Consider the following 24,648-nt stretch of genomic DNA (forward strand, 5'->3'; position numbering starts at 1 on the left):
AAACATGAGTGTGCATGAAATAATGGGTCAGATGGGGCCGAAATCCTCTGTAAAAATGTCTTCTAATGGGTTAAAATCTTGGAAAGCTAAAAGGATTCTTTTCATATATCCAGCTATATCTTATGATGACTACTTGCCAAGTTCTCCAATCACTCAACAGAAGTAAATGGTTGACATGTGAGGTAAATCACACACATGAACACACAAACATATATATATATATATATACACACACACACACACACACATATATATATACATAGGCATTTAACTTTTCCTGCTTTTCCAAAGAACATCTGAATTCTAGTGCCCCTCCTGTATTTTTAACACACAACTTAGTTGCCATAGCAATACTTTCTGGTCTTGAAATACCTCTAGGATGAAACTGGCTGAGGCATATTTACCATGCCCCCAAACTATCCTGCTATCTGTTTCCAGGATCCAGGATTTCTGGCCCTCTAAGCATTCACACAATTCAGACTTCAGCACCTACTGGGAACCATAGATAAAATTATTTGCTCTATGATTTTTCTGGGAACCAGAGCTCTGAGGTCTGAGGGTGATAAAAGAAGACTTTACTGTGATGCAGATAGGCTCAGAGAGAAACAACACTTAGTAATAAATCATGGATCAGCGAGACAAGGAAGAATTCCTTGGTTCAGGGCTGTGACAGACGATATTCAACATGACTGATATGAAGCAAATTTTGTAAAATATCTTTCCAATTTTGACTAGAATGATAGGCAATCTTAATCCAAGCCAGAAGAGTCATATATTTAGATGTTTGCTGTATTCTTCAGACTATAAAAAGGAAATTTCTAGCTCTCTAGGTTGCAAAGAAGGCTGTCTTAATGTAAATAGATGCACTGCTTGCCTGTGCAGTACTCAGACAGAATGAAATGGAAGCGGCATGAAACAAGTGAGGCATTCTTACCTGTGCTAATATCATCACCTGTGCTAATGTCAGAGCCTAACTCCAAAGCTCAATCTCAGTCATTTGCTGGATATGCCAGATCTTTAGCAGTTTCCTCACATACACTTAGATGAAACACACTGAGCAAATATGATGTCCAATTTAGTTGATAGATAGAACTCCCTTTAGTTGCACTAGCATCTATGTTGTCAGTTTAGTCAATGAGTGTTTATTGAGTACTCACAGCACAGAGAACCATACTATGCATTTGGAAACTGCTGCAAAGACTCAAGCCCATCACAATATTAAAAAAATCACTATCTTCAACATGAGATTATCCGTGGTCCTACTAGAGATTGAGTGCAGCACAGATGTAGAAAGTACTCAAATAATTACAAAACATTATTTGAGTCATTAGCCCCAATTCCTCTACCCACCCTTATCGACTAAGCCTTCATTTGGCTATTAAGCAGGAAAAAAATGGCATTTTTTGCAGTTCCTCTCCTTTTTCTTTTCTGTGCTTATCCTTCTGGAGGGAAGTGGATGAGCAACAGTTAGGCAGGGTGGTAAGCAGCAGGAAGAAGAAAAAATAGCAGTCTAAAGGAGGTCACGGTAATTTACAAACTGAATAGATAATCTAGAGTTGGTTGTAGCCACACAATAGTGAAAGGACAATTGAACTCGGCATGGGCTTGACAGTTCACAGAGAAAGTAAAATATACCAGATGAGTAAGGACCACAGTGGCATATGTAATTTTTTTTTTTTTTTTTTTTTTTTTTAGGATCAATTCGCTATTACTTCTTTTTACCTACTGAATAACTACAAGGCATAAACTGATTTGTGGTTCAGACATTATGTGCCAGATTAACTTTTTAAAGTGGTAGAATTGTTTTTTCCTTCTGCAAAACAAAAAGAGCTTCACCCCACAGGCTAAAGAGATTATGAATACCCATCAAGAACCTACTTTGGGCTAGACATCTTTTGTCCTAACATACTGCATTTATGTAACACTTTCAAATTGAAGAACTCAAAATATTTTTGTGTCATTAACTTCTTAATACTCATAATACCCAGAGAGACAATGGGTTTATTTAGCTGCATCTATCTACACAGTCTTATCTTTTGACAGCCTACGTACTTACTATTAGGTTTGTTATTTAAAAGATTTGGGGTATTTCACTTACACTATTGCACATATCAATTGCAAAAACATCATTCAAGTCAATGTAAAAATTGTTAATTTAATTGACTGTCTTATAATTAGGGTTTCAACAAAGTGCTGTCATTAGCTGGAAAAGACTGGATGATAGGTATACTTAATGCACAGCATATTTGAGTTCTCATACTAGCCTGAAAATACGAAAAAGGATATCACAATTAGCAAGTAGAAAGATAGTAAGTCCTAAACTAAGGCGACAGAGGGACTATAAACTAAGACATTAGGTGGATTTGGTTAGTTATTATGACTCGACTCTGCTCTTTTTATGTGGTCAAGCCTCTGAAGATTTCCTGTTATTTAAATTTTAATGTTTTTAAAATGGCATGAAAATGATATAATTACTACTCAATTATCCACTTTTAAGACACATTTCAGGTAATTTCTCTCTCTTTTCTTGGAAATAAAATGAGTAACTTTTGCTGTGCTTGTAAACCTAGCAACACCAAGGACAAACCCCTTTATTTCCCAGTTGTGCTACGTCGGGAATGAGAAAGAAATTCAAGAGATGAGAGAGCTTCCTGTGAAATGGTAAAAGTTAGGGCACCTCCTGCTGCTTCTTTTCTAGGAGCAGACTGGGTCAAGGAAGGTCAGGAGCAGAGAAGGTGGCTTTATGAGGGCCTCCCCATCCCTGCCCCTCCTCTGCTCTGATGGCGCTGAAGAAACACTGAAACGGGGGTGGTGGCGGGGGCGTGGGATGGAAACATCTCAGGCTGTCACCTCTCAAAGCTATCACCCGGCTGGCCGTGCTCTTCCCTCCCTCCTGCTCCAGCCACACTGGCCTCCTAGCTGCTCCTGTGGCCTGCCAGGCAAGCTCCACTCCAGGGCTTGGCACTGCCTGTGATGCTCATCCCCAGAGGGCTTACTCTCCCCATCCTTGGAGATCTGCTCACACTTCACCCTTCTCAGTGAGGCCTTCCTGACCACCCAATCTAAAACTGGACTGCGTCTCCAACCTGGTTTTTCCTCCCGATTTCCCCACGGCACTTCTAAATATCAGCCATCTTACAAATAGCATTTGTTTATTATCTCCCCTCAACCCCACTAGAATGTCAGTTCCATGGGGCCACCAATGTTTATTTTGTTTATTCAGTGCTGTATCCCCAGTGCCTACAATAGTGCCTAGCACATAGTAAGAGGCTTAGTAATTTTTGTTGGATGAATCAACGAAAATGCGGGTATAGCGAGAGGGTCAGAGATCATGTATGGAGTCCACCCTCTCTAGTATACCACAGGATATTGGTATCTGACTCACTAAGAGGATTAGACAGCCACTGACCATGCTTAGTTAAGTCCAAACATTTTCTGTCAAGAAAGAAGGCTCTACTTGCCTACCCAACTACAGAGTAAACTCTCAGAAAAGGAAGAAATGGCTCCTGGGGATGAAAACAGCCAAACAAAAGAAATCCTTATTCACAAAGCAATTACGTCCTTCACTTAGCAATAGCAAATGCAGTGACTAAGATAATTCATGTTTGGCCAGGTGCAGGGACTCACGCCTGTAATCCCAGCACTTTGGGAGCCTAAGTCAGTAGGATCACTTGAGCCCAGGAATTCGAGACCAGACTAGGCAACAAAGCAAGACCCTGTCTCTACAAAAAAAAATTTATAAACCAGTCAGGTGTGGAGGTGCATGCCTGTGGTCCCAGCTGCTCAAGAGGCTGAAGTGGGAGGATTGCTTGAGCCCAGGAGGTCAAGGCTGCAGTGAGCCATGATCACACCATCATGTTTGAGACCGTTGCCTTTGTAGTCACCAAATATAAAGGAACCTGAATATTTAAAACCAATATATCATTGATAGTACCCTACCTCAGCTATGGTAAGAGAGGGTTTCCAGGATTTCCAGATCTCCTCCCTCCTAGATAGGGAAACTGTTAAGTCACTGGGCTCTGTAATACTCTCCCTCTGGTGTTGATTCAGAATCACTGGGTTTCTTCAGATACAATGTCTAGGAAAGCAAGTCAGCCATCACAAGCAATAGAAGCTGGGGTCAAATGTCACTGACTAATCAACCTGTCATTGGTCAATTACTCATCCCTATGAAGGGGTACCACTCATCTAGTTTCCTGTCAATAAATGTCTATCTGGCCACATCAACTGTTGCTAACTGCAGCCTGCCAAGATCTCCAGCATTGTCCACAAGCATTGGTGGCTAATAAATCTCTCTCCTTTTCCTCTTAATAATGTCACAGAAGAGGCAAATGCAGTTCCTGACAACATAACGTTAGTTTCACAGAGACGTGTCTCTTTGAAGGCTCAGCCAGTTATACAGAGCTTCAATTACATGGATTTTTTTTTACTGGGGGAAAAAAAAAAAAAAAGCAGGCTTAAGGAAGTTGGAGGCTTCATACTGTGCTGAGATACACAATGCTGCCTTTGGTGTGTTCATGCTCATCATCCCCGCTTTGAGTCAGGAAAAGAAAAATTGTTTGGGAGAACCACTTTCAATCCACATTAAAAAAAAAAAAAAAAAAACAAATGGGCACTATTCTCTCTTGCCTTAGACCCCAGTGACAGCCTTTTCTGGAGTCAGATTCAACATCTCTGATTCTTTGGGTAGAGCTAGAGGCCAAGGTGGCCTTGCCACATGAAGAGCCTGTTTGTCTCTCTGAGTTGTCACCCTGATAACAACCTCATGCAGTCCACAATAGATTTTAGATTCTAGATTTCCCACTGTACCCCCCACAGCTTCCTCTTCTTTCTTGATAGACTACCTCATCAGTACACTGAATCTTTCAAGGGAAGCATATTCTGAGTTGCCACAGGCTTTTATGTATCAGGTATGGCTGGGAGGAGGCAGCAAATGAACATTTATATTACAAACGCTCCAACAGAAATTGTATACAAAATATATGTGATTACTGAAGAGGGATCTATCAATAAGTTCAGGAGATAATGGATGGTTAGCAAAGAATTCCCAAAGGAGTGGAGCCTAAAGGGGGGAATAAAAAAAGAGCCAGGGAGAAAAGGAGGTAATGAGAAGGTAGTGAGAGATGCAAACAATGACGTCAGCACGATCAAAGAACTGGAGGTAAAAGGGTAAGAGAGGGCAGGACCCATGTGCAATGCTTTTAATCAGTGGATAGGCTGTGACAGAGTCCAGAGTAGCACAGGGTTGGGGAGGGCGGGAAGGGGTGCAGATGCAGGACACAAGGCTGTACAGACAGAGGTAAGTCAGATAGTTCTTAAAATGCCTCAGTCTGAACTTTCTCCTGAAGGCAAGTATTAACCATGAATCCTCTGAGAGAAGGATGTATGGGAGGGATGGCTGTGGGTGGGGAAGTGGGGGGCCCAGTGGAGGTCTGGAAGATTGGGTAGAAAAGTGAAACAAATATTGTGCAACTATGGTGACGTGGTGGGACACAGAAGAGGGGAAGGATTTGTGTGTTTAGGCCATACTGACAGAACTTTATGGCTGACTGGATGAGAGAGGAGGGTGAAGGAGAGGAAGGAAATCAGGAAGATTCGCAAGTTTTTGGCTCAAGTAAGGGACAAATGGATGGTGCCACTGAATGAGATGGGGAATCATGACATAACGTGACTTGACCAGGGAGGGAAGGATAATGGAATTCCATTTTAGACATCTTGGTTTGAGATGTGCATAGAACACTGTTAGATGGTGGCGGTGGTGGAGAGGGAAGTGTGGGGTACCAGGTAAGCAAATGGAAAATGGAGAACATTAAAAGAGAGTGGGCAGAGCTACTAAACTTCCCGTTTGCTTCAATCTTCATTGGCAAGGAGACTGGTCTTCAAATTAGAAATGTCAGAACAAACATAATAAAGAGAAAATTGAAGTCCCAAATAGGTGAAGTGAAAGAGAGTATCTAGTCAATTTAAATGATTTCAAGTCTCCTGACTCAGATGAGTTACACCCCGAGCCTGCTGAAAGAAATTGCAGATGTAATCTCAGAGACACGATTGGTAATCTTCAAGAAATTGTGGAGGCTATCAGGAGTGCCAGAAGACAAAAGAAAGACAACTGTTTTCCAGATTTTTAAAGTAAAAAGGGATAGATTGTAATGGAAAATATAGAGGTAAGTTTCACATCATCTTTAACAAAAATTCTAGAATACCTTATTAAATAGATGGTTTACGAGTACTTTAGTTAATGCATACAGATGAGAGAAAGGAAGGTGGGGTGTTATTTGCTATTCGACGGAAGTTTATTTGTACATGTAGCTGATGTGGCTTGTCTCTTTCCCTTCCTAAGCACAAAGTAAGCTGATCTGGCCTGTGGTACAAACTCGAGGCTTCTCTATCTGTGATTTGTTGCCTATGCTACTCAGCCTTTAATGTGGCCCTTTATAAAAAAGGGTCAACAATTTTAATGAAGAATCCACAGTCTGAATTCTCCAAGAAACCCAGCATCAACTCCTTAGGGTGCCCTGGGGAACCAGCAAGCAGCATCAACTTCTGTGGCTATTAGCCTAAACATCAATAAACCCTTGCTTATTAGAATATTAGCACCTTATTTTTTGTGCTATTTCGTTCTTTATATATACTGACTTTAAAATGAGAACAGGAAACAACAAAGTAAATGTGGTGGAACATTATGGGGGAAAGGCAGTCATGTCTTGCCAACACCTTTACTCCAGGAGGGCTAAGATATACATATACATATACGCATACATACACATATACATATACATATACACACATACATAAATATATAAACATTATATGTTTTCATTAGCCCTTCGGAGACCTTCTTAGAATGTTAAAAAAAAGAAAAGAAGAGAAAAGAAAAAGCAGCTTAAGACCCAATGGCAATCTTGAACTAAAAGTATAGTCATGCACTGCATAATGAGATGTTTCAGTCAAGGACGAACTGCATTTATGATTGTCTCATAAGATATAATGCAGCTGAAAAATTCTTATCGCCTAGTGACACCATAATGTCGTAGCACTATTACTTTATTTAAAAAATTCAGTGTTGGCTGGGCGCCGTGGCTCATGCCTGTAATCCCAGCACTTTGGGAGGCCGAGGCAGGCCGATCACTTGAGGTCAGGAGTTCGAGATCAGCCTGGCCAACATGATGAAACCCCGTTTCTACTAAAAATACAAAAATTAGCTAGCTGTGGTGACAGGCACCTATAATCCCAGCTACTTGGAAGGCTGAGGCAAGAGAATGGCTTGAACCTGGGGGGCAGAGGTTGCAGTGAGCCAAGATCACACCATTGCACTCCAGCCTGGGTGACAAGAGTGAGACTCCATCTAAAAAAAAAATATATATATATATACACACACACACACATACACACACACACACACACACACACACACACACACAGAGTAGCCTAAGTGTACAATGTTTTCAAGTCTACAGTACAGTAATGTCCTAGGCCTTCACATTCACCCATCACTCACCAACTGACTCACCCAGAGCAACTTCTTGTCCTGCAAGCTCCATTCATGGTAAGTGCCCTACACAGGTGTACCATTTTTTATCTTCTTTTTTTTTTTTTTTAATTGAGATGAGATCTTGTAATGTTGCCCAGGCTGGTCTCAAATTCGTGAGCTTTCAAGCGATCCACCCACCTCTGCCTCCCAAAGTGCTGAGATTACAGGCATGAGGCACCATGCCCAGCCACCATTTTTTATCTTGTATATTATATTTTTATTGTACCTTTTCTATGTTTAGACATGTTCAGATACACAAATACTTACCACTGTGTTACAATTGCCCACAGTCTTCAGTACAGTCACATGCTGTACAGATTTGTAGCCTAGGAGCAACAGGACATATCATCTAGTCTAGATGTGTGGTAGGCTATATACCATCTAGGTTTGCATGAGGACACTCTATGATGTTTCCACAGTGACAAAATTGGCTGACAGTGCATTTCTTACAATGTATCTCTGCCATTAAGCAATGCATGACTATATATCCTCTGAGGGATATCACCAGTCTCACGGTTAAAAATTATATAATCCTATAAAGCAGGCAAGGTTAAAGTTCCCTTCTTAAAACAAAAAGGAACAACAAAAAGCCTAAGCGCAAAGATCACTAAGATTGTTCAGAACCAGATCTCGAATTCAGATCTGTTTTGTTCATATGTAATTCATTAAAGTTGAAAATGATTTTTTCATTCTATATAACTATCTTGACATTATCCTGTAAGTCTCTAACCAATACAAATTGAGACTGGAAAAGGACATAAGTCACCCAGGGAGAAGCCTCTTGTCTAGTTCCTCCATGAGTCTAACTGCAGTGTACTGCCCCAGCGGAAAATCCAAACAAGCACCCCATATCTTGTTGTTGTCCCTTCCTTCGGCTCCCACTCCTTTCTTGATATTTAGAGCAAAGAACAGTACAATGTCTTCACTGAAGTTATTAGGATTATCATTTTACCAAAATACGATCTATATGTGTATCTTCCATTTTAAAACTTATGAATGAGGAGGAATCTTCTTACCGTATTGACCCAATCATGTATGGCTGTGCTAGTTGAACCACAATCGCACCACTTCCTAGCTGGTGACATGTGTAGCCAGAATCCCAATCATAATTCTTAGTGTCCCCATTCAGCAAGGCATTTCGGCTCCGACTGACTCCTTCAATCACGCTGGCACAATCAGCAATTGTTGCAACGTTCTCCATGGGAACTGTGAATCCAAAAACAAGATTTGGCATCAGGATAAGAGAAGCCAAATATATCTCGATAGTGTGCTCAGAACAAAATTAATTAATTGCTATCTCAAATCAATGATAAAAGAAAAATTAGAACATTTGGATTATCTTCAGATATTAATACATTTTCCATGCAAGTAGCTTTAAAAAAAAAAGTTAAGCCCAGTGGGCATGGTGGCTCACACCTGTAATCCCAGCACTTTGGGAGGCTGAGGTGGGCAGATCACTTGAGGTCAAGAGTTTGAGACCAGCCAACATAGTGCAAACCCATCTCTACTAAAATAAAAAAAATCAGCCAGGCGTGGTGGCATGTGCCTATAGTCCCAGCTACTTGGGAGGCTGAGGCAGGAGAATCGCTTGAACCTAGGAGGCAGAGGTTGCAGTAAGCCAAGATCGCATCACTGCACTCTAGCCTGGGTGACAGAGCGAGACTCGTCTCCAAAAAAAGAAAAAAAGAAAAAGCAAGGCATAGAAAAACACAGGCTATGTATTCATTTATACAAAGTTTTCAACAAAGTCAAAACTAAAACATACTTTGTTTAGAGCTATATACATAAATGCAAAACTAAAAACGGCATCTAGGAAATCAATACAGAAAATTAAAAATAGCGGCCGGGCGCGGTGGCTCACGCCTGTAATACCAGCACTTTGGGAGGCCGAGGCAGGTGAATCACGAGGTCAAGAGATCGAGACCATACTGGCCAACATGGTGAATCCCCGTATCTACTAAAAATACAAAAATTAGCTGGGCGTGGCAGCACGCGCCTGTAGTCCCAGCTACTCGGGAGGCTGAGGCAGGAGAATTACTTGAACCCGGCTGGGAGGCAGAGGTTGCAGTAAGCAGAGATGGTGCCATTGCACTCCAGCCTGGCAACAGAGTGAGACTCGGTCTCAAAAAAAAACAAAAGAAAAAAAGAAAATTAAAAATAGCTTGGGAAGAGGGAAGGGGAAATTTTGGAAGGGTCCCCCTCCCACCCCGCACCAAAAGGTCTAAATATTAATTGGGTCAGGCACAGTGGCTCATGCCTATAATCCCAGCACTTTGGAAGGCTCAGGAGGGCAGACTGCTTGAGTTCAGGAGTTCAAGACTAGCCAGGACAATGTGGTGAAACCCCATTTCTACCAAAAATACAAAGAATTAGCCAGGCGTGGTGGTGCAGTCTGAGGTCCCAGCAACTCGGCCTACTGAGGTGGGAGGATTGCTTGGGCCTGGGAGGGAATGGTTGCAGTGAGCTGAGATCATGCCACTGTACTACAGCCTTAATAACACAGTGAGACTCCCTCAAAAAAAAAAAAAAAGCAAAAACATTTTAATTGATTTTATGTCTAATAAATACTGGTTTTATTCTATATCTTAAGCTAGCTAGTAGGTACATAGGTATTTGTTTTATTAGTAGTTTCTAAGCTGCAGATATTTTATCTATTATTCTGAAAGTCTGTTTAAGGAAACATGTTAAATTCAGAATTTTGAAACTCACATAATAGGAAAGCGATGCAGGACCTGGTACCAAACCCATTTCAGAATATACAGTTGCCCTCAGCCATGATTCATTTCTTTTTTTGTCTACTATTCTGTGCGTTGCAGCATATATGCTCTTCCCATTGTTCATGAACTGCTGCATCTTAAAAACCCAGCTGTTCTGGTTTTGAGTCTCTCTCTCTCTATAACTCAAGTCTACATCAACCTGCTCATTTATAAAAGTCAAGAACTTCCTCAAAATGATGGATGCTCACTATGATGTAAATTCTCTAAACACTGAGAAGAGAATAAAAGGTAAGGGCCTTTTAAGTCCCCTGGGACCTTTTCTGTGCATTTAAAATAAAAACCTATAATTTTCTTCAGACATTTAAGCTATTTAACCAAAACCTACTTACATTCAAGGTTTGTAGCTTACATCAGATAATTTAAAAGTAGACTGGAAAAGAAAAAAGTAATTTTACATATATCTTCTATGCAACTCATTTATTTTCCAAAGTTGGACATGTTTGTACTTAAGCCCTCATCTCGTATGCCTTCACTAATTGCTTTGCTCTCTGTAGCTGAGTAAAGCCACCCACAGAGAAGAAAGGAAGGGAGAGGAGGGAGAGAGGATGAATTTTTCTGGTGATGAATTCCTTGATTATGAAGCTTAATTCCAAAGCAACAAGCAAAAACACTGGTGAAATTACCTGTAAGGACAGTTTCCTGGCAGAGAAGGAGCTCAGAGAGAAGCTCCCTGTGACTTTGGAAAGAAACAGAAGTGGACTATATTTAGAAGGTAAGTTATGGTACTTCTATCTCCTGGAAAAAGGGCAGTATTTGATTTCGAAGAGAGAACGAAAGGAAGTGGTATAAGATGTACAGTAAATTGGGCGGAGACATAACACTGTAGACAGGTTATGCTGCAGCAACTTACAGGCCCCTACTCTCTCAGTGGCTTAACACAGCACACATTTATTTTTTCACTCACCCTATGTATTCTACAACGATCAGCCAGCAGGCTCTGCTCATTGTATCACTCTGGAATCCCAGTCACAGAGGCTTCATATTGACATGTGCTTCCCAAATCACAGCCACAGTGGGAAGAGAGTAAGCTGGGCACAGGCTCTTAAAACTCTTCCCCAAAAGTAATACATGTCACTTTGCACATATTTCATTGTCTAAGACAAGTCACATGGCCTTACCTAACTTCAAAGGGGACTAGAAAGCACAACCCTGCTGTGTGCCTGGGAAAAGCTCCAGGGAGAAAAAATGGAGTATTTGGTGAACGACATTTAATGTCTACCACAAACATTAAGCCTGGATGAAAGAGCATTCAATGGACAGGTACATCTGGTCATCTGTTTCAAGTACATAAAGTATTTCAGTTTATGAATATTCTAAGAGTTATATATCTATTCTCTTGCTGAGGGACATTTAGATTGTTACCATTGTTTTCTTTGCCATTACAAAGATGTCTTCTTATATTCCGGGTAAGAGTTTCTTAAAGGAATACTTAAGATTTCTATGTATGTGGAAGTGGAATTAGACTCATGACTATGAGTTAACTTCAACTTGCCTAGATATTGCCAAATTATTCACCAAAGTGGTTGTAAAACTTTATACTCTCTCCTTGAAGAGGCCCTTCACATCCCTTGTAAGTTGGATTCCTAGGCATTTTATTCTCTTTGAAGCAATTGTGAATGGGAGTTCACTCACGATTTGGCTCTCTATTATTGGTGTACAGGAATGCTTGTGATTTTTGCACACTGATTTTGTATCCTGAGACTTTGCTGAAGTTGCTTATAAGTTTAAGGAGATTTTGGGCTGAGCTGACAGGGTTTTCTAAATATACAATCATGTCATCTGCAAACAGAGACAATTTGACTTTGACTTCCTCTCTTCTTATGAATACTCTTTATTTCCTTCTCTTGCCTGACTGCCCTGGCCAGAACTTCCAACACTATGTTGAATACAAGTGGTAAGAGGGCATTCTTGTCTTGTGCTGGTTTTCAAAGGGAATGTTTCCAGCTTTTGCCCATTCAGTATGATATTGGCTGTGGGTTTGTCATAAATAGCTCTTCTTATTTTGAGATACGTTCCATCAATAACTAGTTTACCGAGAGTTTTTAGCACGAAGGGGTGTTGAATTTTATCCAAAGCCTTTTCTGTATCTACTGAGATAATCATATGGTTTTTGTCATCGGCTCTGTTTCTGTGATGGATTACGCTTATTGATTTGCGTATGTTGAACAAGCCTTGCATCCCGGGGATGAAGCCGACTTGATCGTGGTAGATAAGCTTTTTGATGTGCTGCTGGATTTGGTTTGCCAGTATTTTATTGAGGATTTTTGTGTAGATGTTCATCAGGAATATTGGCCTGAAATTTACTTTTTTCTTTCTTTTTTTTTTTTTTGAGATGAAGTTTCGCTCTCGTTGCCCAGGCTGGAGCGCAGTGGCGAGATCTCAGCTCACTGCAGCCTCCACCTGCCCGGCTCAAGCAATTCTCCTGCCTCAGCCTCCCAAGTAGCTGGGATTACAGGTGCCCACCACTACGCCCGGCTAATTTTTCTGTATTTTTAGTAGAGATGGGGTTTCACCTTGTTGGTCAGGTTGGTCTCAAACTCCTCAGGTGATCCACCTGCCTCAGCCTCCCAAAGTGCTGGAATTACAGGTATGAGCCACCACGCCCGGTTGAAATTTTCTTTTTTGGTTGTGTCTCTGCCAGGTTTTGGTATCAAGATGATGCTGGCCTCATAAAATGAGTTACAGAGGAGTCCCTCTTTTTCTATTGTTTGGAATAGTTTCAGAAGGAATGGTACCAGCTCCTCTTTGTACCTCTGGTAGAATTTGGCTGTGAATTCTTTTGGTCCTGGGCTTTTTTTTTTTTTTTTTTTCTGGTTGGTAGGCTATTAATTACTGCCTCAATTTCAGAATTTGTTATTGGCCTATTCAGGGATTCGACTTCTTCCTGATTTAGTCTTGGGAGGGTGTATGTGTCCAGGAATTTATCCATTTCTTCTAGGTTTTCTAGTTTATTTGCTTAGAGGTGTTTATAGTATTGTCTGATGGTAGTTTGTATTTCTGTGGGATCAGTGGTGATATCTCCTTTATCATATTTTTTTTTAATTGTGTCTATTTGATTATTCTCTCTTTTCTTCTTTATTAGTCTGGCTAGTGGTCTATCTATTTTGTTAATCTTTTCAAAAACCAGCTCCTGGATTCATTGATTTTTTGAAGGGTTTTTCGTGTCTCTCTCTCCTTTAGTTCTGCTCTCATCTTAGTTATTTCTTGTCTTCTGCTAGTTTTTGAATTTGTTTGCTCTTGCTTCTCTATCACTTTTAATTGTGATGTTAGGGTGTCGATTTTAGATCTTTCCTGCTTTCTCCTGTGGGCATTTAGTGTTATGAACTTCCCTCTAAACACTGCTTTAGCTATGTTCCAGAGATTCTGGTATGTTGTGTCTTTGTTCTCATTGTTTTCAAAGAACTTATTTATTTCTGCCTTAATTACATTATTTACCCAGTAGTCATTCAGGAGCAGTTGTTCAGTTTCCATGTTGTTGTGCAGTTTTGAGTGAATTTCTCCACTGCTCAAGGAAATAAGAGAGGACACAAACAAATGGAAAAACATCCCATTTGTTTTTCATGGATAGGAAAAATCAGTATTGTGAAAATGGCCATACTGCCCAAAGTAATTTATAGATTCAATGCTATCCCTATCAAGCTACCATTGAATTTCTTCACAGAATTAGAAAAACCTACTTTAAATGTCATATGGAACCAAAAAAGAGCCTGCATAGCCAAGACAATCCTAAGCAAAAAGAACAAAGCTGGAGGCATCACTGCTACCTGACTTCAAACTATACTACAAAGCTATAGTAACCAAAACAGCATAGTACTGGTACCAAAACAGATATATGGACCAATGGAACAGAACAGAGGCCTCAGAAATAATGCCACATATCTACAACCATCTGATCTTTGACAAACCTGACAAAAACAAGAAATGGGCAAAGGATTCCCTATTTAATAAATGGTGTTGGGAAAACTGGCTAGCCACATGCAGAAAACTGAAACTGAACCCCTTCCTTACACTTTATACAAAAATTAACTCAAGATGGATTAAAGTCTTAAATGTAAGACCTAAAACCACAAAAACTCTAGAAGAAAACCTAGGCAGTACCATTCAGGACATAGGCATGGGGAAAGACTTCATGACTAAAACATGAAAAGCAATGGCAACAAAAGCCAAAATTGACAAATGGGATCTAATTAAACTAAAGAGCTTATGCACAGCAGAAGAAACTATTATCAGAGTGAACAGGCAACCTACAGAATGGGAGAAAATTTTTGCAATCTATCCATCTGACAAAGGGCTAATATTCAGAATCTACAAGGAACTTCAAGAAATTTACAAGAAAAAAAAAAACCATCAAAAAGCAGGCAAAGGATATGAACAGACACTTCTCAAAAGAAGACATGTATGTGACCAATAAACATATGAAAAAAAGCTCATCATCACTGGCCATTAGAGAAAAGGAAATCAAAACCACAACGAGATACCATCTCATGCCAGTTAGAATGATGATCATTAAAACGTCAGGAAACAACAGATGCTGGAGAGGATGTGGAGAAATAGGAACACTTTTACACTATTGATGGGAGGGTAAATTAGTCCAACCATTGTGGAAGACAGTGTGGCAATTCCTCAAGGATCTAAAACCAGAAATACCATTTGACCCAGCAATACCATTACTGGGTATATACTCAAAGGATTATAAATCACTCTACTATAGATACATGCACACATATGTTCACAGTAGCAAAGACTTGGAACCAACCCAAATGTCCATCAGTGATAGACTGGATAAAGAAAATGTGGCAGATATACACCATGGAATACTATGCAGCCATAAAAAAGGATGAGTTCATGTCCTTTGCAGGGACATGGATGAAGCTGGAAACCATCATTCTCAGCAAACTAACACAAGAACAGAAAACCAAACCCCACATGTTCTCACTCATAAGTGGGAGTTGAAGAATGAGAACACATGGACACAGGGAGGGAAACATCACACACCGGGGCCTGTCAGGGGTGGGGGTCTAGGGGAGGGATAGCATTAGGAGAAATACCTAATGTAGATGACGGGCTGATGGGTGCAGCAAACCACCACGGCACGTGTATACCTGTGTAACAAATCTGCATGTTCTGTACATGTATCCCAGAACTTAAAGTATAATAAAAATAAAATAAAATAAAATTTTGTGCCAAAAAACAAACAAACAAACAAACAAAACTTTATACTCTCATTTAATTGCTCCACATCCTCACCAACTCCTGGTAATGTCAGACAAATGAGTGTGAAATGGGATCTCAATGTGATTTTAGTTTTTAACTTTTTTGTTAGGTGAACTTGAACCTTTTTTTCCCTCTGGAATCATTCTCAATTTCTCTTCTGTAAACTGTCTATTTTTATCTTTTGCCTATTTTTCTATTATCTTTTTAATTGATTTTCAGGATGCCAGGCTTTTATAGGTCAATTTATTGAGTTGAAACATTTAATCTTTTTATGACTTGTGCTTTTCCCTTTTCAAAAGAATTTGATTATTGTTGTTGTTGTTGAGACACGGTCTCATTCTGTCATCCAGGCTGGAGTGCAGTGGTACGATCACAGTTCACTACAGCCTTGAACTCCCAGGCTCAAGCAATCCTCCTGCCTCAGCCTCTCAAGTAGCTGGGACCATAGGCAGGTGCCACCATGCCTGGCTAATTTTTTAATTTTTTTATAGAGACAAGATCCCATTTTGTTGCCCAGGCTGGTCTTCAACTCCTGGGCTCAAGCAATCCTCCTGCTTCAGCCTCCCAAAGTGCTGGGGTTATAGGCATGAGCCACCATGCCTGGCAAACTTTTCCTTTCTTGTTTATAAGTTCTTTCCTATACCAAATTCATATTTTCCTAATTTTCTCCTAAAAGTTCTCAATTTTTTTCTTTTTATGTTTAGTTCTTTAATCTGTTCAGAATTTAGTTTTAGTATGCTTTGAGATGGGGATTTTCATCTTTTATTTATAAATATGATTACTTTCCCCAATAGCATTTAATGAACAGCCCATCCTTTCCCCCATTAATTATGTTACTTTAGTGACATATGAAGTTTTTGTATATATTTGCATCTCCATTTAAGATCTGTATTCTGAGGCTGGATACGGTGGCTCACACCTGTAATAATCCCAGCTCTTTGGGAGGCAGAGGCAGGAAGAGCACTTGAGGCCAGGAGTTTGAGATCAGCTTGGCAAACATGGTGAAACCCCATCTCTACTAAAAATGCAAAAAATAGCTGCATGTGGTGGTGCATGCCTGTAATCCCAGCTATTGGGAGGTTGAGGCAGGAGAATCGCTTGAACCCGGGAGGGTAAGGTTGCAGTGGGCCGAGATCACGCCACTGCGCTCCAGCCTGGGCGACAAAGCAAGACTCTGTCTCAAAAAAACAAAAACAAAAAAAGATCTGTATTCTGTTTCATTGGTCAATTTGACTAGCCTTGTGCCTTTACCATGCTGTCTGAATTACCATAATTTTAAAGTAATTGTAAATCTTAGTTAGCTGTCTCCTCCCCCTCCTTTTCCTTCTCTTTTTTCTTTTACATTATCATATATTCTTGGCCCTTTCAGGAAAATTTTTCATTTTGTTTAAGTTTTCAAACATACTGGCATCCATTATTTCACAGTATAGCTCTTTTTCATTCAAAATGTTGTTTATTATACTTTGCCCTTTTTTTTGTCCAGTTCTATACAGGTTTGTCTATTTTATTAGTGCTCTTAAAGAACCAATGTTGGTTTTGTTGATTCTTTTCTTTCCTATTTTAGTAAATTCCTCTCTTCTCTTTATTATTTTCCTCCTCCTGCTCCTTTGGATTTATTCTATTTTTTCCTAACTACTTGAAATGAATGTTTAACTCACTAATCTTTTTCTTTTCTAAAAAATGTATTTAAAGCTAATATAATATTTTACTTCTAACTCCTGTTTTACCTTTATAATTAAGTTTTGATACTTAGTGTTTTGAAGAGTACCAGTCAGGTGTTGTGTAGAATGTCCCTCAATTTGGGTTTGTCTGATATATAGTATTTTAAAAGTTAATCGTTTCTAAATATTTTATAATTTCCTTTATCATTTTTCCTTTGACCCACGAATTATTCAGAAGTACGTTTTCAACTTTCTAAATATCATTTTTCAAGTTATCTTTCTGTTACTGATATTTAATTAAACTGCAATGTGGACAAAAAACTGTGGTGTGTCTGATGTGACTTCGTAAAATTTTAGATTTACTTTGTGATCTAGTACATGGCTAATTGTTATTAATGTCTTTTTTTTTTTTTTTTTTAGACAGAGTCTCGCTCTGTCGCCCAGGCTGGAGTGCAATGGCGCGATCTCAGCTCACTGCAACCTCCACTTCCTGGGTTCACACCATTCTCTTGCCTCAGCCTCCTGAGTAGCTGGGACTACAGGCGCCCGCCACCACTCCTGGCTAATTTTTTGTTATTTTTAGTAGAGATGGGGTTTCACCATGTTAGCCTGGATGGTCTCGATCTCCTGACCTTGTGATCCGCCAGCCTCGGCCTCCCAAAGTGCTAGGATTACAGGCGTGAGCCACCACGCCCAGCCCTTATTAATGTCTTATGTGTGCCTGAAAAGAATGTATGTTCTCTAATTTGGGGGATGTATGGTTCTATATATATTTATTAGATCAAACTTCCCAATTGTATTATTCAAATATTTATATGCTTACTGATGACTGGGAGATGTTTGTTAAAATCTCCTGCGGCTGGGCGCGGTGGCTCACGCCTGTAATCCCAGCACTTTGGTAGGCCAAGGTGGGCAGATCACAAGGTCAGGAGTTAGAGAGCAGCCTGCCTGGCTAACATGGTGAAACCCTGTCTCTACTACAAATACAAAAATTAGCTAGGCATGGTGGCGGGCACCTGTAATCCCAGCTACTCAGGAGGCTGAGGCAGGAGAATCGTTTGAACCTGGGAGGTGGAGGTTGCAATGAGCTGAAATTGCGCCACTGCACCCCAGCCTGGGCGACAGAGTGAGACTCCGTCTCAAAAAAAAAAAAATAACAAAAACAAAAAAAACTCCTGCCATGACTATCACTATAGATTTGTCAGTTTTTCCTTACAATTCTGTTGATTTTTGCTTTATGTATTTTGAGACCATATCATCATGTACATCATTTTAGAAATTATATCTTCCTGGTAGCTTGAACCTTTCATCATTATGTATTATTGTTCTTTATTCTTAATAATGTTTTTGCCCTAAAGTCTATGTTGTCTGATGTCAAGTAACTATAACACCTTTACATTGTCTACTATTTCCTTAGTATCATGTCACTTTCTATTTTTCTGGTCTCTTGTAAATAACATATAACAGATTTTTAAAAGATTCAGTGTCCTTAACTGGCAGTGTGTCTTTTAACTGGCAGATTTACATGACTCACATTAATTGTTATTACTAATTTATTTGAACTCGCTTTTATTTTCTATTTACATGTTTTTTCTTTGCTGTTTCCCTTACCTTTCTGCCTATTCTGCTCCAGTTTTCTAATGAATGGGTAGATTATTTCATTTCTCCTACCAGTTATCCCAACTGATTTGGTTTGGAAGTTATATATACATATTACATTTTTATCCTTTTACTTCTCTTACATTTTAGGCAAGCATACCAGATTTAGTAATGCCTAAAATTAGTAATTATATATCCCTTCTCCTGACCAAAAGACCTTAACACATGTCTGCAATTAAAAATATTCTTGACACATAATATTTGTACATATTTGTGGGGTACAAGTGATATTTTGTTACATGCATAGAATGTACAATAATCAAGTCAGAGTATCCCTCACCTGAAGTATTTGTTGTTTCCATGTACTGAGAACATTTCATGTCCTCTCTTGAAGCTATTCTAAAATACACAATACATTGTTATTAACTGTAGTCACCCTACTCTACTATCAAACATTAGAACTTATTCCTTCCATCTAATTGTACGCTTGTACCCTTTAACCAATCTCCCTTTATCCCTTCACCCTTCCAAGCCCAAACACACAAAACCTTCCCAGCCTCTGGTGCCTATTATTTTACTCTCTACCTCCATGAGATCAACTTTTTAGGCTCTCACTTATGAGTAACAACATATGATATTTGTCTATCTGTGCCTGGCTTATTTCACATAACATAATGACCTCCAGTTCCATCCATGTTGCTGCAAATGACAGGATTTCATTCTTTATTATGGCCAAATAGTATTCTGTTGTGTATATAAGTAACATCTTTATTCATTCGCCTATTGATGGGCACTTAGGTTGATTCTATATTATTGCTATAATTGAATTGAACTATAGAACACCCTGCTGTTTTCTGCTGGAGAACTGTTTAATGTGGGGGAAAACACTTGCCCTACACACATTTTGGTGACTGCAAGTGTGTATGTTAACTATTTAAGAAAAGAGTAAATGTTTGTTGTTTTTCTAATACATATATCAACAAATGTCAATCTCACAAAGAAAACTGGTTAAGAAGAACAAGTGACAGAAAAATACATAGAAAACAATGCCTTTTATATTGTTTAGTGACACATACATATGTGATGAATTAGAAAGGAAAGCTAGGGAATAGTAGACACTAAAATTCAGATTAGTCGTTACCTCTAGGTAGGAACAGAGTGGGGATGCAATTGGAGGAGGAACACACAAAGGGCTTCAAAGGTTTCGTGATGTGCAGTTTCTTTTCTTTTTAAACTGACACATAATTGTACATATTTATGGGGTACAGTATGATGTTTCAATATATGTATACACTGTGTAAAAATCAAATCAGGGTCTTCAGAACATATCATCTCATACATTTAACATTTCTTTGTAGTGAAACATTCAAAATCCTCTCTTCTAGTTATCTTGAAATATACAGTACAACACTGTTAACCACAGTCACCCTACTGTACAACAGAACACCAGAACTTATTCCTCCTCTCTAACTGTAACTCTGTACCAGTTGACCAGTTTCTCCTTACCTCCCAACTCTTCTCAGCCTCTGGTAACCACTACTCTACTGTCATAGCTATGAGATCAACTTCTTTACACTTCACATATGAGTGAGATCATGCAGTGTTTGTCCTCCTGTGCCTGGCTTTCTTATTTCATTTAACTGTCTCCAGATTCTTCCAGGTTGCTGCAAATGACACATTTCATTCTTTTAATGGCTGAATAATATTCCGTTGTGTGTGTGTATATATATATATCACATTCTCTTTATACATCCATACACCGATGGACACTTAGGTTGATTCTATGTCTTGGCTATTGTGAATTATGCTGTAATAAACATGGGAGTGAAGATATCTCTATCACAGATTTCATTTCCTTTAGATATATACCCAGTAGTGGGATTGCTGGGTCATATAGTAGTTTTATTTTTAGTTTTCTGAGGAACTTCCATACTGTTTTCCACAATGGCTGTACTAATTTACATTACCACCAACAGTGTACAAGAGTTCCCCCTTTCTCCACATCCATGCCTGCATTTGTTATTTTTTTGTCTTTGATACCACCCATTCTAATTTGGGTGAAGTAATATATCACTGTGGTTTTTATTTGCATTTCCCTTATTAGTGATGCTGAGTATTTTTTCACATACCCACTGGCCATTTGTATGTCTTCTCTAGAGAACTATCTATTCAGATATTTTGCCCATTTTCTGTTGGATTATTTATTTATTTTGCCATTGAGAATATTCCTTATATATTCTGAATATTAACCCCTATTCAGATGCATACTTTGCAATAGATTCTCCCATTCTGTAAACTGTCTATTCACTCTTTGACTGTTGCCTTTGCTGTGCAGAAGCTTTTTCGTTTTGTATAATCCCATTTATCTATATTTGCTATTGCTGCCTATGTTTTTGGGGTCTTATCCAAAAAATTCTTGCTCAGACCGATGTCATGAAGCATTTCTCCCATGTTTTCTTCTAGTAGTTTTATTGTTTCAGGTCTTACTTTTAAGTCTTTAATTCATTTTGAGTTTATTTTTGTATAGGTAACATTCTATTTCTTAGGCTGCATGGTGAGTAGGCGAGTGTTCCTGCTCACCAAACTTTACATGTATTGTATTTATGTTCTTTTGCGCATATGGAATATTGGTTTTTAAAAAGTTTCATACATCTTAACACTGTTTTTATGAAAACCAGAAAGATGGCAAGCCTCTGAAAGTATAAAACCTTTTATGATTATGCTGAGTGCTGATATCCTCTGTAGACAGCTTGGTCTCACCAGTTGTCTCTGTTGACTCTGTGTTAGTTTGTCAGTTTCCACCTACGCTATGCCTTACTGCTTCACAATTTTATCTCTAGGTAATCTAATTCAATTAGAGCATCAATATCACAGACTATCACAAAATCATTACTGATATGCTTTCAAGCTCTTTGGGGAAAAACGGCTGGGATCAGCACTCAGAATTCCTTTTCTGCAGACACATTTACAAATGGATTTGTTAAACAGATTATTTCTGTCTCTAACGTATTTTCTAAGTTGGTAATATCTAGTAATATCATCCTTTGGCCCTCTGGAATCTTGAGGTGGTCTAAAATGCTGCTACATTAAAGAATGTTGTGGCTGGGTGTGGTGGCTTACATCTACAATCCCAGCACTTTGGGAGGTCAAGGTGGGAGGATTATTTGAGGCCAGGAATTTGAGAACAGCCTGGGCAACAAAGGAAGACCCCATCTCCACAAAAAATACAAGACATGGTGGCACATGCCTGAAGTCCCAGCTACTCAGGAGGCTGAGGCAGGAAGATCACTTGATCCTCGCCTGGGCAACAGAGTGAGACCCTGTCTCAAAAACAAACAAACAAAACCAGAATTTTGTCTTTTTAAGAAGGAATTCTTACAAAAGTCTTATGGCATAAAAAAGAAGGATATATATATATATATATATATATATATATATATATATATATATATATGCTCGTGAATAGCATACCATTGTTTCTACTTTGATCTCAATGTAATTATTCATTAATGTTTATTAGTCAAAGTATGGATCTACAAAAGGAGCCCAACAGAGACACATACAGACACACTCCACACACTCACACATATGTATATATATCCATGATATATATGCATATGGATATGTGTATATCAGTGAAATCTACCCCAAGTCCTAAATTTCCTTTCAAGAAACAGCTTTTACTAGAAATCAACTAGCAATTTGATAATCAACTCTACTATCTAATTCATAAGGCAAAACATCAAAAGGCCAGGCATGGTGGCTCATACCTGTAATCCCAGCACTTTGGGAAGCCAAGGTGGGTAGATCAGGAAGTCAAGAGTTCAAGACCAGCCTGGCCAACATAGTGAAACCCCATTTCTACTAAAAATACAAAAATTAGCTGGGCATGGTGGTGGGCACCTGTAGTCCCAGCTACTCAGGAGGCTGAGGCAGGAGATTCACTTGAATCCGGGAGGCAGAAGTTGCAGTGGGCTGAGACCATGTCACTGCACTCCAGCCTGGGCGACAGAGCAATGCTCCATCTCAAAAAACAAACAAACAAACAAAAACCAAAAAACCAACATCAAAAGAATACCACCTCTCTTAATTCTTTTTTTTTTTTTTTTTTTTTTTTTTTTTTTATAAAGACAGGGTCTCGCTATGTGGCCCAGACTCCTGGGCTCAAGCAATCCTCCCACCTTGGCCTCTCAAAGTTCTAGGACTACAGGCATGAACTACCGTGTCTGGCCTTCTCTTAATTCTGATTCCTACTTTTTGCTAATAAGTCAAATTAACAGTATAATGACCAAATGATGCTGACACCTGGAAGGAAGAAGAAAAGAACCTAAAGCACAAGCCCAGTGGATTTACCTTCTGTAAATCACCAAGATGAGACCATCATTCTAGCACTGTCCCACTTCTTAATATCCAAATCAGTACTTCAAACTGACCTGACCTGACAACCAGAGATTCAGAATGTGAGTTTCATAAGGGAAGGAACGGTTTTGTTTTGTTTTGTTTTCCTGCAGCTGTATTCCCATTGCCAAGGAACAATGCCTAGCACATGGTAGGCGCTCAATAAATATTTGCTGAGTAAGTGAATCAAAGCTAGAAAACGATGCCTATGTAAGGTTGTGGTGCTTAACCTTGCTTAACATAGTTCCTTACCAAAGCTAAGAAAATCTAAAAGTTACTGAATAAAGCAGAAAAAAATTGCTTTATCAGTGGAAGTTTTCTTAGAAAAGTAAAATATGATCAATCTCTGGGTTTGACCTAAACATTAAAAAGAAAATAAATATGCCCATGGTAGAAGAGTTGCTATCTAAGCACTACCCACACTTTGTTTCTCAACTTCTCCCCTAAAAGTCTGCCCCACATGCAGAAAGTTTGGTCACTCATGGTAGACTAAACTATTTTTTGATGGAGAAAACATTTTGGGGGGCAAAAGTGAGAAGAGTGTAGATAACAGTGTAGCTTTTAAAGACTATAAAAGGTTATCGTTTTTGTATGTTTTGTTTGTTTTTGAGATAGCGTCTCACTCTATTGCCCAGGCTGGAGTGCAGTGGCATGGTCTCGACTCACTGCAACCTCCGCCTCCCAGGTTCAAGCGATTCTCCTGCTCAGCCTCCCCAGCAGCTGGGACTACAGAGGCATGCCACCACACCCGGCTAATTTTTTTTACTTTTAGTAGAGATGGGTTTTCACCATGTTGGCCAGGCTGGTGTCAAACTCGTGACCTCAAGTGATTCACCTGCCTCGGCCTCCCAAAGTGCTAAGATCACAGGTGTCAGCCACCACGCCTGACCCTTAAAGACTATAAAAGGTCTTTTATGCCCAAGGGGGAGAAATGTCTGATTTAGTCACACTTACAATAGTTGTGACAGATGTTTGTCCCAAATGTCACCATTGGTTTACTAATATACATAAGCCACATCCTCCATTTCAGCAGGGAATAATTTTGTTATGAATTTTTCTTTCTAGAAACACAAACCTCAGCCTACCTAGTTGGACTGCCTTAAACAATTACTCAATGGTTTGAATAAGTTCTGTGGTCTTTTTCACTGGGAAAAATTAGAGAGTGATTCTATATCTGAATGCAGCACACAGAAGGTTTCATACTGTTTTTCTTCCCAGAGGGACTGGGCCACTCCCCATTTTGAATGTTCATTATCATCTTTCATATGCGTCTGATAAATTTATTAAAAACACCATCTGGATGGGACTCAGCTTTCTGCTGTATTTCTAGTCTTCTAGTTTCCTCCCTTGTCCCACTGGAATTTCTGCCCCAATTTGTGTCACTTTGTTTACAAAATCATGCTGCCAAAACCCAGTGTCTTGCGTCTGTCACTTTCTGGTGTTCCTTTGCCATCCTTCACCTATATCC

General features: G+C 39.3%; 1 protein-coding gene across 2 annotated transcripts in view; it reads right to left on the bottom strand.

Moving 5' to 3' along the window:
- The window catches only part of BTBD9 (BTB domain containing 9), an 820,757-nt gene that overhangs the window by 113,748 nt on the left and 682,361 nt on the right, over positions 1-24,648 (bottom strand). For both annotated transcript variants that reach the window (XM_050787637.1, XM_050787636.1), the window contains one exon: positions 8,548-8,737. In XM_050787637.1, coding sequence (XP_050643594.1) covers positions 8,548-8,737 — 190 coding nt within the window. The remainder of the gene's footprint in view (positions 1-8,547; positions 8,738-24,648) is intronic.

Source organism: Macaca thibetana, chromosome 4 (assembly GCF_024542745.1).
Source record: "Macaca thibetana thibetana isolate TM-01 chromosome 4, ASM2454274v1, whole genome shotgun sequence".
NCBI classification, from domain to species: Eukaryota; Metazoa; Chordata; class Mammalia; order Primates; family Cercopithecidae; genus Macaca; species Macaca thibetana.